At 39.5% G+C, this 18,899-nt stretch overlaps 2 protein-coding genes across 4 annotated transcripts; one reads left to right on the top strand and one right to left on the bottom strand.

Annotated features, from left to right (window-relative positions):
- The first annotated feature begins 140 nt into the window (after positions 1-140).
- On the top strand, positions 141-10,553 carry LOC126370270 (GDP-L-fucose synthase). Of its 3 annotated transcripts, XR_007566844.1 has the most exons (9): positions 141-251; positions 393-558; positions 2,053-2,167; positions 2,761-2,889; positions 4,501-4,574; positions 5,059-5,198; positions 7,488-7,616; positions 8,110-8,453; positions 9,316-10,553. XR_007566844.1 is itself a non-coding variant. In XM_050015094.1 (8 exons), the coding sequence occupies exons 1-7, from the start codon at positions 404-406 to the stop codon at positions 8,343-8,345; spliced, it is 978 nt and encodes a 325-aa protein (XP_049871051.1). In that variant the 5' UTR covers positions 154-403; the 3' UTR covers positions 8,346-8,356; positions 9,908-10,553. The 3 variants fall into 3 exon arrangements, 1 of the variants encoding a protein (XP_049871051.1); XR_007566843.1 differs by having other exon boundaries at positions 150-558; XM_050015094.1 differs by having other exon boundaries at positions 154-558; positions 8,110-8,356; positions 9,908-10,553.
- Positions 10,554-10,702: 149 nt separating this feature from the next.
- Positions 10,703-18,653, bottom strand: LOC126370363 (glutamate dehydrogenase, mitochondrial-like). Its single transcript, XM_050015198.1, has 11 exons — positions 18,387-18,653; positions 17,519-17,642; positions 17,133-17,240; positions 16,609-16,701; positions 15,883-15,969; positions 14,824-14,990; positions 13,614-13,751; positions 12,836-12,997; positions 12,196-12,400; positions 11,674-11,816; positions 10,703-11,289 (listed from the first exon to the last, which is right to left on the bottom strand). The coding sequence occupies exons 1-11, from the start codon at positions 18,651-18,653 to the stop codon at positions 11,173-11,175; spliced, it is 1,611 nt and encodes a 536-aa protein (XP_049871155.1). The 3' UTR covers positions 10,703-11,172.
- Positions 18,654-18,899: the final 246 nt, after the last annotated feature.

The raw sequence follows: 18,899 nt of genomic DNA, 5'->3' as shown, positions 1-18,899 counted from the left end.
ATTAGTATTTGTTATTACAGCGGCAACAGAAATACATAATTTGTGAAAATTTTAGTTGTCAAATTATCGCCGTTTTTATCCTTATGAATGGAACCCTAAAAAATGACAAATTGACAATGACATTATGACACTGTCGTTCACTCAGACTCATTCATTCTTCATTGCGAAAAAAGTGCCACATAATTTCTTTTGATTTTTAATAAATATTTGAATTACCTACTTAACATTTTACATTTTAAGAAGTTTATACGGTTCGTAACACACCTAAAACTTTATTTAGCTGTGTTGTATATCAAAGGAAGTGTTGACATAAACCGGCTTTTTGGTTATGTTTACGTTATCACTTCGATGTTTACAAAGAAATATGAGTGTCTTACGCGTTTAATCCGCAGTTACGTTGAAAATGAGTGGAGAAAAGTCCGTGATATTGGTGACGGGAGGGTCTGGGCTCGTTGGACAGGCCATAAAGCAGATGGTTGAGGATGAAAAGCTGCGGAATACCGAGCAATCAAAAAACGAAACATGGGTGTTTTGTGGGTCCAAAGATGGGGATTTGAGGTATGCATTAATATTATTTAACCTTGATGAACACTATTACATTTTATCTTAACACCCGCTCATAAAATACGATAAGAATTATTGGACTTCTGTTGGACATACTTTTCTTGTTTGGATCAATTTCTTTTTCTAATTCTTATTTGGAATGAGGGAAGCTGTAGCTGTCCGTGGATGAACAAGTATGAGTTTAACCTTGAAAATGAATGTTTTTTTTTTGTTTTTTATGCTAAACTGTGTTGACAGTCTGGCTTTTAGATTACCAAATGATGGAAAGAACTCATCAACTCCTTATACCTTTTACAACATACTTAATTTTGTACTCACTTTATTTTATTTTTAATTAAGAACAACTTACCTTTTTCTTTATATTTCATTGATACATTGTTGTTGAATTTTACTATCTGCATAAGGCTTTAAATTGTTAACTGGTTCCCCAAGATAGAGGCACTTGCCTTGTTTGGGGACCCCTGTCACATAATTCTAGATGTAAGTGATTTTCTGTAAATATTTTTGTGCAATAAAGTTTTATTTATCTGATCATATTACAATCTAGCAAAACACTCAGCCCTTGAAAAATTTTCTCTATAGAAAGTACTGAAACTGGACAGAAATGAGAAGGCGGGAACATAAAGATTTATCTCATTATAAATTTTCGTAAATAAGAATAATTTAATTACCTAAATTATAAGGGAATATTATTTACCCTCTCATTGAAGGGGATAGGGGCTAATTAAAATAAAATGATGCATGATTTTTTTGTTAGTCACAATTAGTCGGCATAATAATTTTTAGTTTTCTACCTTTAAAATTGTGGAATGCCCCATACAAACTTCCATCCTTCATGGGAAGTGGGGGGTTGGAAAGAGACAAAAAGTAGCCTATGTCACTCTTTATTCTTTCAACTATCTCCACATAAACAACCACATCAATTCCTAGCTCATTTTGCTGTGAAAAGTGGACAAACAAACAGACAGATACATACATGCATTTTCCCATTTATAATATTAGTATGGATTAAGTAATTTAATATAAGAGAAACATATGATACACATGATGATAGGTACGGTCACGAGCAATATGTATACACTCTGGTACCATGTCACATTCACTTTTTTGACAAATTGAACTGTTAGTCTCACTAAATGTCAAATATGTTAGTGCGACAGAGTCCTAAAGTGGGTACATTATATTGCTCATGACTGTACATAAGGTAGTTTGTGTTCTCGCAAATAAATTGATTTGATTTAATTTGAGAAACAGGGGTAGGCAATTTAAAAGGTGGGCCAACAAAATAATTTCAATGGCTGGAAACACTAAGACCTGGACCAGATTAGTACACAACAAAGAAGAATCTAGAAAAATGGGGGAGGCCTTTGCCCAAACGCACACAGATTGGTTATCGTAGATCGTAGATTAAGGAAAAACTTTAAAATGTAACTTCTATGTCTGATAAAAGGTTATAAATAAATAACTAATTTAATAAATCATCTGTAGAGACAAGACCAAAACCGAAGCTCTGTTTGAGAAGTACAAGCCGACACATGTGATCCACCTGGCTGCGATGGTTGGTGGCCTCTTCCATAACATGGCACATAACTTGGACTTCTTTGTAAGTTTTATAGTTACTTTCGTAGAAATTTTAATTAGGTTACTACTGGATTTTAATTAGTTTTCTACATAACAGCCTCTGTGCTCTAATGGTTAGAGCGTTGGGCACGATCGGCGATCTGGAGGTCTGAGTTTGATTTTCAATGTCACTTTATAATTTTGATAAAATACCCCACATGTCCAAAACCTTATGATGATTCCATGTCGATGTTAACTGGAATATGTTTTGGCCCAGTCTAATGTATCCTGCTGCAAGCCTTTAATCCGAAATAAACCACAATTATATAAATTAATAATTCTTTTAAGTCTAATAAAAAGACTAAACTTTTGAAAACTTCTGTCAAACAGAAAAACAATTAATAAAATATTTTCTTACCATAGCTAAATATGTGTACTTGTGGCTTAGATATTGATGTTTTTATCTGTGATCAGTCAGTCGATTATAAGCAGATTAAGTGATGGTAGGGAGAACCTATAGTTAGAGTCATATACTTTATAAATCCGGTACAGGTGGGTCAAAGTGAGAGGCAAGTGTTCTATCAACTATGCTTACACACACCTCACATACATTAGCTAAACTACTTTTACTTACAGAGAGAGAATATGGCGATAAACGACAATGTACTGCACACAAGCTACAAATATAAAGTAAAGAAGGTTGTCTCATGTCTGTCTACCTGCATCTTCCCTGATAAGACCACATACCCTATAGATGAGACCATGGTAAGTCCCGTTTTGACTGAATGTATTGATCTTTTGTAAAGTGATGATTTGATTAGGCTGGCATCAAGAGTGGCTCAAGCCTCGATAAAAAATAGATTATAAAATGAAATTGCATCAAAATCGGTATATTGCTAATAAACTGTCTGAAAGCACAACCTGGACATTCCATATAAAAATTGCATTCTTACCGTGCCGTGTGCCGTGCTACATAAGTGCGAGCGAGACACAGTCTGCGCGCTCTTTTACTCTTTTTTTAAGAGTAAAGTGGTTATTATACCTACCTGTCAGGCTATATGCGTCAAGGTCACGGGTGGTTACCGAGGTTACTCCCCACCAACTCCCGTTTGCCGATCACATCGTGGAGTCTAATAGCAAATCGACGGGGCGTAACCATAGTAACCACGATCTCGAGCGAGTTGGTGGGGAGTAACCATAGTAACCACCCGTGACCTTGACGCATCTAGCCTGACAGGTAGGTGTAATAACCGCTTTAAGTAAAAAAAATAAAAAAAGGAGGGAGGTCGGAACTGAAACGAATCGGTGCCGGGTGGACAGTTATTGCTCTATTATGTAATATTACTATTTATTCTTTGTTGATAGCATAGTCTTTCGAATAAGTATCCCTTGTTTATAAAAGTGAGAATTCAATAGTGTTTTATTTTAATAATTCATAATAATAATAATTCATAATCATTTATTCGCAATAAAAATGATGATAATGATGTAATAATAACGTGTTTGTATTTTAAGTGTTTTACATTGGACTTTTCTACTAGCAACCTGGCTAACAGGAATGCATAAAAGCTGAAGTACAATATGATATTAGCATAACAGTATTGGCGGTAGTTGAAAGTGCGCGACCTCCATTTCTGAAGGTTCTGGGTCCTCGCGAATCAATTGACAGGCATGAAAATTAGGCTTGAAAATGCTTGTAATCATGCGCATGTAATTTAAGCATTTATGTTATAAGTTATAGCAAAACATCACGCCTATAACCCCGAAGGCAGGAGGGGTAGGCAGAGGTGTATAAAACAAATACACCTACTCCTCGCCGGCTATATTTAACTCCCATGTAATAGGGGGCAAGCCTATTGCCATTAACCGGGCACAAATCCTGGAAACCACGTGATATCAATTATCATCATCATCATCAATTATCGATGATACAAAAATGAATTCCTCATAAAGTCGAATTAAGTTGTTTAGAGCCCGGCCTGGGATTAGAACTCGTAACATCATCATCAGCCCATTAACGTCCCCACTGCTGGGGCACGGGCCTTCCCTATGGATGGATAGGGAGATCGGCCCTAAACCACCACGCGGGCCCAGTGCGGATTGATGGTTATTAAAGACTGCTAATGCAGCCGGGACCAACGGCTTAACGTGCCTTCCGAAGCACGGAGGAGCTAGAGATGAAAACTTTTTTTGTGGTCATCCATCCTATGACCGGCCTTTGTGAAAGTTGCTTAACTTCATCAATCGCAGACCGAGCGCGTTTACCGCTGCGCCACCGAGCTCCTCTACTCGTACCTTACAATGTAAATAAATCACACGTTCTCCGAACTGAGCTATCACGAATTTATTTTTGGTTATGAATGTTCTTACTTTCAGGTGCATAACGGTCCACCACATGACTCCAACTATGGTTACAGTTACGCCAAGAGGATGATTGATATTTTGAATAGGTAAGGCATTCATGGGCTGAATCCGCGTCTTCTGTCCTGCTCTATTTATATAACAACAAAGTGTAGTGGCGCTTCGAGCGATGTATTGGTCCATTGAAATTCCATATCAGACGAATTTATCTCCTGGTATTTCCCCTTTCTACAGTCAATTTAAAAATAAAACTTCGATTCTGCTCCGCGCCACCCAAATCCGCTGGTAGTTGCGGCACCCGAATATATCCCGCTTAGGTACGGTATACGATCCGATTATTCTAGCCATAGAGGCAGGCAATCAGCTCGTGACGTCATAAAAAAGTCACAAAATCTTGAAAAGTCGCACTTATTATTACATTTTTCTTTTTTAAATTCATAAATAAGTTAAATAGAAAAAAGAAATCATTTTTGACACCTTTAGATCTGTCGTTTTAGTACTCAGAATTTCATAATTTATCTTTGACCTAGGAAACTACCCAATTATTGTTGAACGACTCCCCTGTCTCCACAGAGGCTACCACGACCAGCATGGGTGCTGCTTCACGTCCGTGGTGCCGTGCAACGTATTCGGTCCGCATGACAACTTCCGCCTGGAGTCCTCGCACGTCATCCCCGCGCTAATTCGCCGCATGGATGATGCTATGATAAAAGGTTGGTCGGTCATACCATGCACGCACGCACGCACGCACGCACGCACGCACGCACGCATGCACGCACGCACTCATTCACGCACGCACGCACACACGCACGCACGCACGAACGCGCGCACGCATGCACGCGCGCACGTACATTCGCGCGCACGTACATTCGCGCGCATTCACACACTTGCCCACCCATTCGGCAGTTAGCAAGCTGCCCGAAGTCCTCCGCTAGATAAAGGTTTTTCTAGTAGCTACTTTACCTCGTTGAGAAGCTGTAGTTATTTTAGACGGATGAGACGTTCGGCAGAAATATATTTATATACTGTTATTATTCAAAATATGAGCTGAATCATCCCCCTCAGTATTTGTTACGTACAGTCATGAGCAATATAATGTACCCACTTTAGGACTCTGTCGAACTAACATATTCGTTTAGTGAGACTTACAGTTCAATTTGTCAAAAAAGTTAACGTGACATGGTACCAAAGTGACACCGTAAAGAATACTGAGAGGGATGATCCAGACCATGATTCTGAGTTTATATCAGTGGAATTTCCTGAATATGTTGGTTTTTTTTTAATTATTTATTCCACATGATATCAACTCAGAATTTTATAGATAGACACATACATACATGGCATGTATGTATATATCCGCAGTGAAGAGCAGTGTGTTGGTTCTGCTCCATACCCGCTCCAGTTGTAACAACCTAGATAATAGATGTTTTTTCATTTGAAAATGACTTACACTACTTGTTAAAGAATGTTGTGTTTGCACGTAGTTCATGTAATTTTCCGAGTCATTCGCGTGGAACCACTTAATTTCATTATTAGTAGCTAATCTTATCGGTGAAATCTGAAAGGAAATCCTCTCGAGACCGAATTATTAGCGTGTAAGTAGATAATTAACAGCCTCCGTGGTCTAGTGGTTAGAGCGTTAGACTCACGATCTGGAGGTCCGGGTTCGATTCCCGATGGGGACATTGTCGAAATCACTTTGTGAGACTGTCCTTTGTTTGGTAAGGAGTTTTCAGGCTTGAATCACCTGATTGTCCGAAAAAGTAAGATGATTCCGTGCTGCGGAGGGCACGTTAAGCCGTTGGTCCCGGCTATTAGCCGTAAAAACACCTCCACCAACCCGCAGTGGAGCAGCGTGGTGGAGTATGCTCCATACCCCCTCCGGTTGATTGAGGGGAGGCCTGTGCCCAGCAGTGGGACGTATATAGGCAGTTTATAAGTAGATAATTAAACATGCACATAGCCGCGCCAGCATCCCTATCAGGGTGCACTGAGCTGAAAGGTTACAAGACTTACATGTCATTATGAGATAGGTAACGCTGAACTAAAAATCATTTTACTTTGATAATGGTGCTGATTCCTGCAGATACTAATTTTAAAGTTATAACTGTCATTTTCTTATTCGCAAAAAATATAAGTTTGAAACCACGCTCTAAAAAGTATGAAACAAGAAAATATTCTCTTCTATTCTCTGAAATTCTTCCGAATAGTGATGTTTAGTAGATAGTCGAAAGTCGTAGATGTTTGCTTACCACGGCATTCGACCTCGGCTATCTGCTAAATAACAGTATTTGGAAGAATATCAGAAAATGGAAGATAATATTTTTTGTATTTATTACTACTTTCTTTATTAGTAAGCTCGGTGAAGCGTGGGTACTTACTTAGTTCATTGTACGTTGGATGTACGGTGACGAGTACTAATATGTATACACTTTGAAACCATGTCACATTTACTTTTTTGTCAAATTAAACCGTAAGTCTCATTAAATGTCAAATATTAGATAGTGCGAGATGGTTCTAAAGTGGGTAACATTATATTGCTCATTACTGTACCTCCCACTACCTACTCCAATTGGGATATATTTGTGAGTTTATGCGATGTTGTTATGGATTTATAAGTAAAGTTAGGTAGAGATGATGTAGATTTCCATTATTATTTTCTGCTGATTTATAACATTCCACCCGCTATTCTGATACATACAAATAATTAAAAAAAAATAGAAAATTTAAATCGAAAAAAAATCTGACTCGGACGGTACGGTCACGAGTGCTAATATGTATACACTTTGAAACCATGTCACATTTACTTTTTTGACAAATTAAACCGTAAGTCTCATTAAATGTCAAATATGACAGTGCGACAGGGTTCTAAAGTGGGTACATGATATTGCTCATTACTACTTGAACCCGCAGCTCTTGTCAAGCCTGGACGTTTTAAGTGCACGAGTAAGTGCTATAGAAACAAAAATAATTTAATAATTGCCATGTTGATAATCTTTCAGGCGAGCCTACGTTCACGGTGATGGGAAGCGGGAAGCCCCTGCGCCAGTTCATATATTCCCTGGACTTGGCTGCATTGTTCCTGTGGACTTTGCGCAGCTATGACAGCGTCGAGCCCATCATCTTATCAGGTACAACTACATAATAGGCTACTTAAGGTTGACAGCCTAGTCATGAGATACTTTTTACGAAATGTGAAATCGAAAGTTTTCTATGGAGTTTGTATGGAAATACTGTCCTGTGACGTCATCAATGAAAGCGGTCAAACGTCGTATACATTGTTGCTTAATTCATAAATAAAATTCGAAAATAAGTGGAAAAGTTAAATGAGATGGATTTTTTGATCAACTTAGACTGGCTTCTATTTCTAGATAAGCGTTTTATTATAGTTTATGTTTGACCCACTCAAATACCTTAATACTAATTTGAGGGATGATTCAGACCATGATTCTGAGTTGATATCAAGTGGAATTTTCCGTCGCAAATGTATGGAAATAAAAATAATTAAAAACACCAAAATTTATTTACATGAATTTTCCGACAGGAAATTCTAATTGATATGAACTCGGGCGTGGGTTGCCGGTGGGTCACGTCACACAAGTAACAAAAAATATTTCCTTCCAGTGGACGAAGAAGACGAGGTAACGATATCATCTGTGGCAGAAGCCATACAGAAAGCTCACAAATACCAAGGAGAGATAATATACGACACTAGCAAAGCAGATGGACAGTACAAGAAGACTGCCTCCAATAAGAAACTCAGGAGATTGTATAAGGATTTCAAGTTCACCCCGTTTGAACAGGCGATAGAAGAAACCGTGGCTTGGTTTAAACGAAACAGGGAAACCGCTAGGACATAGGATGTCGAAAGGTAGGTACAAAGGGGGTAGTTCTTCGAACAACGGTGGTCAATATCGTATACGCAAAAATATCCCAGATTGTCTTGCAAATATCCAGTTAGAACGTACCCCTCCGGCGCCAGGGGTCTACTTCTCAAACAGTCTATTTCTCATTTTGACTACTTTTCGTGGAGACAACTTCGCAAATCGCCTACTTATCAAACAGTCTATTTCGCTTTCCGCCTACTCTCAAAGAGACCACTTCGCAAACTACCTACTTGTCAAAGAACGAACAAAGTACTGATAAATAGAAAATTATTCATTAAGTTTTGTATTATATTATTTTTATTAACCAAACAAACTTAAAATGAAATTAAACTTAAATTGTAATGTAATAACAAAGAAAAACTTAAAAACACTAATTAAATTTTAATCGCATATACTTAAACAGTTTTTTGTAAATATTCTATAATTGTTATTTCGTTAGCTTCTAATTGGCACACGTGTTTTTCTAATTTTTGATCAAATTGTATATCACAGTTCTTGCGGTTTTTTTTCAAAGGGTGGAACAAACATCTTTGAATTTGAAAATCGAAATGTTTTCCCTCTTTGCGCAGTTTATGAACAAATGAGAAGAAAGTTGGCTTTTTAGGTATCCTGGCATTGAGACGCCTATGCCAACCTTCTAGAACATTTGTTGTACGATGCAATTGGTGTGCACAACTCAGGATCTCCGCAGAAACTTTTTTCAGCCACTGGGATTCAAAGTAAATTTTGAACTCCATAATCGGATTATGTTATTAACTGTCCGGAGATGACATTAAAGAAAAAAGTAGTCAGTTTGCGAAGTAGTTCAATTGAAAAGTAGGCGGAATGCGAAACAGACTGTTTGCTAAGTAGGCAGTTAGCGAAGTAGTCAAACAGAGAAGTGGGTAATGATGCGAAATAGACAGTTTGAGAAGTAGACCCCTGGCGCCGGAGGGGAACGTACGTATCGTCATTGGATGCTGTTAAAAGGAAAAGAGAAAGGATTTCGGTAACATTCCAGGGGCCTGTTTTATAAAACTTACAATTGTAAATTACAATGACAATTTGATGTACATTGTGGAGTGTGTGATCACGAATATTTTGCAGTTTCATATTAGCTACGCAATGAACATCAAATTAACGTTGTAATTTACAATTGTAAGTTTTATTAAACAGGCCCCAGAACTCTCTGGTTGAGTAGTTTGTGTATGCGATGTGACATTGTCAATCCGTCACAGTATATTGAAAACCACGTCAACGACTATTTGAAAAATCACGTTCGATTGTGATTTATGCTTACGAAAAGTTTCAATCCGGGTAAAAAATGTTGGGTTATTACAGTAAGCCATCCGGTTCTAACTGGATATTTGCAAAAAGACAAAAGATTCTAGGATATTTTTGCGTTAACGGTAATGATATCAACTACCGCTGTTCGAAGACTCACTCAGGAGCAGTTATTGCAAATACAGGTTAAAAATACTACATAGAATAATGCTGCGTGTCCACTAAAGGGGCATTGGAACGAAAGGCGCATTTAGGGTGAATTTCTATCGCAGGGAGTGGAGTGCACATGTGCAGGAAGCCACCAATCACCACGAGGGAGAAAGCAATAGGTGTAATGCTCCCTGGCCACATCACTATTCAGTACACAATTTCTAATTATATTAATGAAATCTACCTAATCTGTACCTTCACGTGTACACAAAGAAATAAATAGTACCTACTTCAAAGCATTAAAAGAAAAAGAATGTTAAACGGGGTCCGACCAGGGAGTTGTTCTCCCCCGCGCTACCGTGAGTCTCCTTTACGAAGTATGGGCCAATGTCGATTATCTAAGCGTTTGACACGTTGACAGTCCAATGATCCATATACGCGTCATGACGCACTAGCTCCATACGTCCGTAACCCATACATGGGTCACTAAGAAACGGTTATTTACGCCCTAAGGGTGGGTGCTCCACTTGGATCGAGCTAAGGTTGTAGTAGTATGCAGGACTTTCAAGGAAGTCAAAACATTTTGTATGGGGACTGTCAATTTCAAACAACAAATCTTCAACAAATACTGTTCTGCTATTTCAGTACCTTCTATCTTCGTGTTATAAACTTTTTAAAATGTCGCCAGGCTACAATTTTACGTTATTATTATATTTTAATTATAGTTACATATCTATTGTTTAGAAATAAAAATTCAACTATATAATAGTACTTAGTTTTTATTTTTAAACTGTACCAAAATTAACACCAAAATTAACAGCAAATATGATATTTTTAACAAAGATCGGCTTTAAAATATGTACACACATAAGTAGGCTATTATGCGTCCCACTGTGGGGCTCGTTCCCTCAGCAACCGGAGGTATGGAGTCTCTGATTCACCTAGTTATGTTTTAATTCCAATGAAAACAATGGAAGATAGAACTAAGTGTTTCAAAATAATGAAACAAAATAATAATAATGGAATAATTTAATACTAGAGGACGCCACAATAACAATACAAAAACGGTGGGGGAAAAAAATTAACTCTCCAATGTAACGAGGGAGGTGCAACAGAGAGTAACTCCATACACAATCTCATACTTACCGCGTAAATGCGCGCGAGACAGACGATCCGCGCGCGCTCTCTCTTATTCTTTAGCGGCTTACGGCCACTTAGAAAAAAAATCCCAGCGAGGAAGGGGAGATCAGATTAAAATAGAAATATTATACCAATACCCGTAGCATATAGAGCATGGATATCGCGTGGTACGCGATACATGAGGCAATACATTCGTTTTTTCCAATGATTGTTCAATATGCGGGTGCCATGTTATGGCTGCAGGTGATTAGAATGCCAGCCCCATTTCGTCGTACGTGGTAAATATCTTCTCTATGGCAGTGATGTATGCTGACGTCCGCAGGTCGATACCCAGCTTGTGCTCTTTGCACGCACGCATCACATTCTGAGAAAGATTACAGAAACGTCACATATCGGTCTGCACAGTTACGCTATCGCGGGCTTCGACTAATAAGCTTCACTACTGTACTGTCTATAAGTTGAAAGGCGCGGGTGCGTAACCCACGCAGAACACACAAGATCGGTTATCATTATGCCATCAATAAAAATAATAATAAGAATGGCGTAGGGATTACAATATAACCTAACGGGATGTCATCCCGTGATCATGGCACTTGCCACAGTATTGTGTTTATTGATTTTTTTTCTTGTTCTTCAACAGACATCTTTCCTGCATTCCCATCACCATCGCTCTTTGTTAAAGACACCTTTGAAAACCTCAACCAGTCTTCACTCAGTTCAGTCGGGTATAACAATTGTAGACACTTACATGACAAGCTTTCGTCATGGAATATTCCAAGCCAGAATTGACGATGTGCTTCTCATTGGCGCCGCACATCATTGAGTGGAACTTTGGGGTTGGTTCGATGTGGGCGTCGATATTCGCAGCCTTCAGCGACTTCTCCACAGAGTCTGTAAACTGTCACTACTAGAACTGGTCCCCCAAAGATCAGGAAGGACAAATCAGTCGCAGAAATTATGCTCGAAAATTTATTTGTGTCGGAGTTGGATCATAGTTACGGCCACAGAATAAACCCAGAAGAACCTTAATTAGAGTAGATCGAAACGCAGACGAGAAGAAATTGCCTTAGTTGCTGTACACCAGGGGGGTTAAAAAGACCACATCGAAGTAATTCATCTAAGAAAACATATTGCTATTTGACAACAACATTGAGCACTTTTATATGCGGAAGTATCAAATTGATATATTGCTTTATAGATGAATTGTTTCAAGGTGGTCATTTTAACCTCCCAGGAGGCACCAAAAGAAGGAAGATTCCACCCTACGCACCCAAAAGAGCAGTGTTGGAGTCCCTCCAGAACTTGATGCTGAGCTTTCCGAAGCTGACGTGGTTTATGTTCTTCAAGTATTCGAAGTAGGAGACGGTGACGCCGCCAGCGTTGGCTAGCAGGTCAGGGATCACTAGGATGTTCTTCTTATGGAGGATCTTATCTGCTGCCGGGATAGTCGGGCCGTTGGCTCCTTCCGCTATAATCTGCAACATTAGTGGTTGGGTTACGTTAGTATAATCTGGAACCTGATGCAGGTCTGCCCGTAGTTCAGCGTCAAAAATTATTCGAAAAATTGAAGGATGATGTTGTTGATAGAAAACGGTAAATCCCTATTTTAGACAAAGACAAAATCTCGCTTTTACAGCATATTTCATTCCAGTAGCTATTTTTAGGAGCACAGTGTGATTATGTGCGCTTAGCAGGAAATTTCACTTGATATCAATCATGGTCTGAATCGTCCCACAAATTTGCTTGACGGTCTCACTACCTGTTTTCTGCAAGATGTGCCATACGAATAAATAAATATACTAACACCTGTATATATTATAAACTGATCAATTAAAATATCGATATCTTTTCAAGCTTCTATCAATTGTCCACTCCAATAACCCTATCACCGCATCGCATGTATCACTTACCTTGCAGTTCAGTTTATTGGCAACGTCGGTTTTTATAGTCTTCTCAATAGCGGCGACCACCAGGATATCATATTTGGAATATATGATGTCCTTGCTGCACTCCTTCGCGCCCGAGTAGCCCTTGATGCTGCCCTTGTTGGATTCTTTGTAATCCAGCAGACACTGCCGGTGTTCAGATTGTATAGATTGGATTAGCCAAGTATTAACCGTTTTTGCAGCTCAATTGTGGTGATTCTGGATGAGCGTTAGCATGGTTACGCATAGTTACGGAAATATTTATGAGCCAATAATTGCTTCTCAAGTACTGCCCTCAAACTCACAACATGTACAGCTTGTGTGTTCCAGTAAAAATATATGTTATTTTATTTCTAAAAAAACGTTGGAAGCAAATGTCTGGTGATAGGCACTAAGCGGCATTAGTAGGAAAGCAACGATTGAGCACCTCTAAATGTAGTGCCATCTTTCACTTACAACACACTCCGGACACTTCTCACAAAATATCTCGTTTTACACTAGACTACACATTGACGTTAACGTATACGCGCATCTGTAGATATGTTTGACTAAAGTAAGACCGAGGGTTTAGCGAAAACCTAGTTCAGCCGCTCTGGTGGGGAGCGGAGAGTTGCCGTTCTATACGTAAGTATTATTCCTTATTCTATGCTTACGATGAGTCCAAGAAAGAGATAGAGAGAATTTTAGAACTCTTCACCTCGTGGTGTTTCAGGTAGATGTACCCTGGGGGGAGAGTTTATGTATTTACGTATGTATGTGTTACCTTGGTGTCAATGCCGTCAGGGTTGCACAGGGCGCAGTCATACTCGCAGACAGCGACCACCTTCACCCCGTGCTGCTGCAGGTAGATGGCCGCGTAACTGCCCACGTTACCGTACCCTTCGATCACAGCCGTCTTATCCTACAATCATTCGCATTTTGTATAGACTAGATGACAAACATTGACAACCTAGAGTGTAGGCAGTCAATAAGGGAGGTAAGAGGGAATCTAAGCGATTTGTTCAGAAATGTGTTCAAGATGTTTAAGGGTTAACATAAAAAGTCCCTACGTCCAGCCGGAGCCCGTTACACGCCCCAGAAAAGTGACAACAATCGAATGACCCCAAATAGTATATGATAGGTCCAATCTTGTATTTTTGAAACAATTTAATGGTATCGTCTTCGCATAAATCAAAGACGAGGAATTCATTTTCGCTATTCAATTTGCACTAACCCATACAATAAAATCGATAAATTCAAATGTGTATTATGAGGTTCGTAATCAGTTGGCTACTTTTCCCCATGTATTAAAACTTACCTCGCACTATGCACTGGAACAGCTGGCGTCCGACGTATTTTAGCATATTATTATCAGCACACTTTCGCTATGGTAAAAAAATAAAACAAAAATTTATTTGCTGTGTAAAAATAAAATATTGGCATTTGATTCGATCAGCAAGTTAATGCGTGACCTCCTAAACCCCATAGTATTTCCCACCATGCAGGGTGGGCTGGAAGAGATTTATTTTTTTAATAGTAATGATAACTTTATTACACAAAATTATAATATCATGCGCAATTTTATAATTTAAGTAAAAACAGCGGCAGTTCAACAGGGGTATATGTTTTCTTGTTATGCTTTTCTTTGTAATATGTAATATATGTTTGTTTGTAGTTTATCCTGTAAATGTTTTGTGAATTTGTGTGCAATAAAGTGTTTTATTATTATTATTATGTAAAATAGAGATTTCTTTTTATTTAAAAATGGGGAGCGCTGAGGACTCTCACCCGGTACAACATTTAAGGCAACAGGCCTGAGGGTGCCCAGTTGGACGCAAACCTCGGGGCGTCATCTGAGAGGATTATATTTTAAAGAATTAATCGACCCTAGTGGGCCGATAGCGAATACGCGATAAGCGTTGAATGAGGGCAATCGTCGACCACGCCGGCGTCAGACCTAAAAAAGTTAATTGGTAAAAAGGTTTATCGTTAACCTTAAAGCCAGGCTCGAGTCCGATGAGCTTCATGAAGTATTCATCGTGTATGAACACGCTGATGGTCATGAAGACGCCGCGGCCGGTGGCCGGCACGCGGCCGTGGATGCCGCCGCCGTTGATCGGCTTGCCCGTCACGCACGCCGCAGCGTTTATGTCGCCAGACCCTATATGCATAACGCATGTATTGTCCAGCATACCGCACCACTGTGGTGTCGTTTACATTTTGTTTAGGTAACCACACCACTGCCGACTAGTCATGTCTTATCGTCATCAGCCCATTAACGTCCCCACTGCTGGGGCACGGGCCTTCCCTATGGATGGATAGGGAGATCGGACCTTAAACCATACGCGGGCCTAGTGCGGATTGATGGTTATTAACGACGGCTTAACGTGCCTTCCGAAGCACGGAGAGGAGCTTTTTTTGTAGTCACCCATCTTGACCGGCCTTTGCGAAAGTTGCTTAACTTCAACAATCGCAGACCGAGCGCGTTTACCGCTGCGCCACCGAGCTCCTCATTAGTCATGTCTAACGTGTATAAAAACAAATCAGGCGTGAAACACTAAAAAATTTCAAAAATATTTTATGTGCAAAGAATAAGTAATATATGACAGCAGTTGACAATTTAATATTAATAAATAAACATAGCAACTTCATTATTGTGGTGTGGTTACCTAAAAAAAAAAAAACTACACCACAGTGGTGCGGTTTCGTGGTGTCGTTGACAATAAGTACATGGTATAACGTAACATAAGGTCACAAATATATTTCCAATTATCTGCTGGTCAGAGATAATTCCATCGCATGATGAACTGAGTAGGTACCCATGCCTCACCGAGCTTTCTGTTAGGCCCACGCGACAGATGTTGAGCCGCATCGCCGCCTATACATATTCATAGTGACTTGTTTCGTTGTCTCCCTTGCGGTGATTGGCTTCTTCTTCGCTTTGGTGGAAACCAAACTACGCGTGAGTCGGTTGTCATAGACCAGTGTAAGTAGTGCGTATAGGTATACGCACGAACGTCATCAATATATAACTACCGTCAGAGGTTTCTCACCTAATGTTTTGATGTAGGTATCAACAATCCAGGACATCTCGCGACCAGAAGTGTTAATGTCGGGGGCTGGGACGTCAATACCGGCTCCTGAAACCACATATTTCATGAAGTTAAGGTCCGGGGCACAAAATGTAGTTGTTGATGGCTTCGTCTTGAGTACAAACTCAAACAGTCTATGTCGTATGGTTTGCTAAAGAGAGTGAGTTGTGTCCAGCAGGGCTAACATGCGCAATGTGACAAAATTATCGATCGCTTCAAAAAAAATTTGTCGAAATCGTTAAGTTCGTTTTTTCCCTAACATGCGTGACACGTGATTTTGTGCATATTTTGACAGAACGACATGACTTATTTGGGTTCATATTAGCACCAATCGACAAAACGTCAATTATGTCGTCAGATAATCTATAAAATGGTCGTGACAAAATTTTATTACTACTGGTGAGGATGTCTAGCGAGTACGTCAGAATCGATATAGCCTATAGGTACGATTCCTTTTCGGATGATAAGTATAACTTAAAGTAAAATTAGGACGTGTGTATGGAGACAGGGTTCCTTTCTGTGCAACGCTTCGGTTTCTTTTGTTTGTGGCGATTTCCTGGTCCTTTGGTTGGTATTGTGTTTCTCTATATTTATAGCATAATACAGGTACAATTGCTTACTTATTAGGTAATATATAAATAAGGTAGATCCATCTGTATTTGTGTTTTGTGTAGCACCACAATTTACCTATGTAGTTCTTCTTCGCAAGTTCCAAAGTGTAACGTCGTGTGATTCTCTGCAGCTCTGCCACTGTATATGTCTTTGGATCAATTGCTACACCTGCAAAGCAATATTTGGTGTGAAACTTTTCCATGCAGTTAGTTTAGTCCAAGCAGGTAAAAGGAAAGTATGTATTTAAGTAGTACCTAGTAGTTATTGGAGTATCAGTCACGTAATAGTCTCAGACCAATTTCGCTCGTTGCGCAATCACAAATGTCATAGATCAATTTTTGCGCAACACAGCAATAATATTTCCTAAATTGGTATGGTTAAAACCCAAAATTATGAGTACAACAACTCGCATTCGACTTTTGTTTTCTGGAAAACTACTTATTATGTGATCACAATACCCTATTAAGGTTGGGTTTCCTTCAAAACGTAGAGAGGAAACGTGCAGGAAACGATCAATCACCATGAAGAGTGAGAGAGTGACAGAGCGTCTTCTTTCCACCCACTTGAAACCCACTTTAAACCTGTAGGATATATCTAACCTCCTTTGGCTCCTCCAAAAGGCACGTTGGTGCAGGCACACTTGTACGTCATCAGCGCGGCCAAAGCTCTCACCTCGCCCAGGTCCACTTGAGTCGAATATCTGATCCCTGTGTACAGAAAATGTTAATGAAACAACACTAACGAAACAGATTTAAGAAGCAGATGTAAGTTCGACGGTCGGAAGAGGAAAGCCTACGCGAACAGAGTACTCTAAACCAAAAAAGTAAAGTAAAAGTAGCATTGAGAATGCTACAGCGACGAGTTTGGTTCTAAAATTAATGATGACTCTAAACCTGCGAAAAAGTGAAATTTAGTCTGCCTATGCCAGTGATCCCATAAGTTTTTTCATTTAGTCAACAAACGAGTCTTCCAGTCGGTTACGTACCCCCTTTGCAAGGTAGCCGGTGGACGCTGTGTTGCGAGCGGTAAGCGCTAATTATCTCGTAGTCACCGTTCTTACGTCGCAGGGGAAACTCGAACTGAATCGAGCTGTTGCAGGATCCCATCACCTGATGAAACGATCATGTTAAAAACGTCTGCTCGTGGAATGGTGACACTTTAGACATTTTCTGGTTAAATAATATAGACGAAGATAGCAGGTAGATCCCTTTTTCCACTGCGACCAACTAAACGGATCAACTACAAACTGTACAAATATTTATATTTATAAACGGCTCAACTATTTAGTTGGTCGGTTGGGAAACTAAATGATCAAAGATGCCGGTTAAATGAATCTGCCATAAAAGTTCTGGAAAGGCAGCTAGCTCACCGTTGTAAGGCATAGGGAGTATAATGTCGTAATTAAAACACATTATAACGGGTTCTTACCGCGTTTAAATGGGGATATGAGACTCCCGATATTTCGACACTGTTGTATTATGTGTTTTAATTATGATAATAACCGCGTAAACTTAAAACAAAGTATAATGTCGGTCGCATTTGGGTACGTTTTCATAACATAAGCTCGCGATTATTATCCCAATTGGGGTAGTCAGGGGTAAGTCACCTCACCGGAGCAGTGTTCTGTTACACCAACGAGATGATAAGTTTTCCTATGTATTCAATTCGTTGCTTGTACACGTACAAACACTGTTCTGTGGCAACCAACTTGCACCCAGTGTATGGGTTCCCTTCATACTTGGGAATATTGATCCTGTGTACGTCTACGTAAACAAGTAGTATTCGTCGAGAAACGCATCCAAAGTGCGACCAAGCTAAAATCTTTATGGCGATTAGACCAGAGACATCCGTACCTTCAAAATCCCGGCGACTCTTTGCTGCTGCTTCTTGTCAGACAAGTGGGTGTGCTTCTTCAGATACTCGATTAAGGCAGGCTCACACACACAGACGGCGTTGTGATAGTAATACTCCACCATCTTGTAGAAACTGGGGTCTTCGGCCGTACCCACCTCCTTCAAGTGAGCAGGCATTTCGTACCCTCTCACGGACAATCTTGTGGTGCCTAGCCCTATGTTTTTTAGCAAACCACTTCTACAACAAACTCTTGTTAAAATACCCATGATTATTTCGGTTCTTATCAAAGAGAATAAAAATCACTACGCTTTGTTGTTATGCGCGTAGTTCTCATTGGTTTTGATTATGTTTCAAATGTTGAACTGACGTAAGTGATTGTGTAGCTCGGATTTTGTAAATGGAACGCTACAGTGGTAGTAGGTTTTTAGTAGGTTGGCGAAAAAGGTCAAACAATAAACAGTGTTTAATATAATCCAAAGATAAACTGTTTCGGGTATTATTAATAATAAAAA

The sequence above is a fragment of the Pectinophora gossypiella genome, chromosome 10, assembly GCF_024362695.1.
Source record: "Pectinophora gossypiella chromosome 10, ilPecGoss1.1, whole genome shotgun sequence".
NCBI classification, from domain to species: domain Eukaryota; kingdom Metazoa; phylum Arthropoda; class Insecta; order Lepidoptera; family Gelechiidae; genus Pectinophora; species Pectinophora gossypiella.
Note: the sequence above shows the minus strand (reverse complement) of the source record. Positions and strands in the feature narration are given on the sequence as shown.

Coding starts and splice junctions, on each gene's coding strand:
- LOC126370270 (XM_050015094.1), top strand. CDS start 404: ATGAGTGGAGAAAAGTCCGTGATATTGGTGACGGGAGGGTCTGGGCTC. Junction 4,575..5,058: donor ATGATTGATATTTTGAATAG/GTAAGGCATTCA, acceptor CTGTCTCCACAG/AGGCTACCACGACCAGCATG. Junction 5,199..7,487: donor GGATGATGCTATGATAAAAG/GTTGGTCGGTCA, acceptor ATAATCTTTCAG/GCGAGCCTACGTTCACGGTG.
- LOC126370363 (XM_050015198.1), bottom strand. CDS start 18,653: ATGGGTATTTTAACAAGAGTTTGTTGTAGAAGTGGTTTGCTAAAAAAC. Junction 17,241..17,518: donor CCGGCTACCTTGCAAAGGGG/GTACGTAACCGA, acceptor TTCTGTACACAG/GGATCAGATATTCGACTCAA. Junction 12,401..12,835: donor CCAATAAACTGAACTGCAAG/GTAAGTGATACA, acceptor CTAATGTTGCAG/ATTATAGCGGAAGGAGCCAA.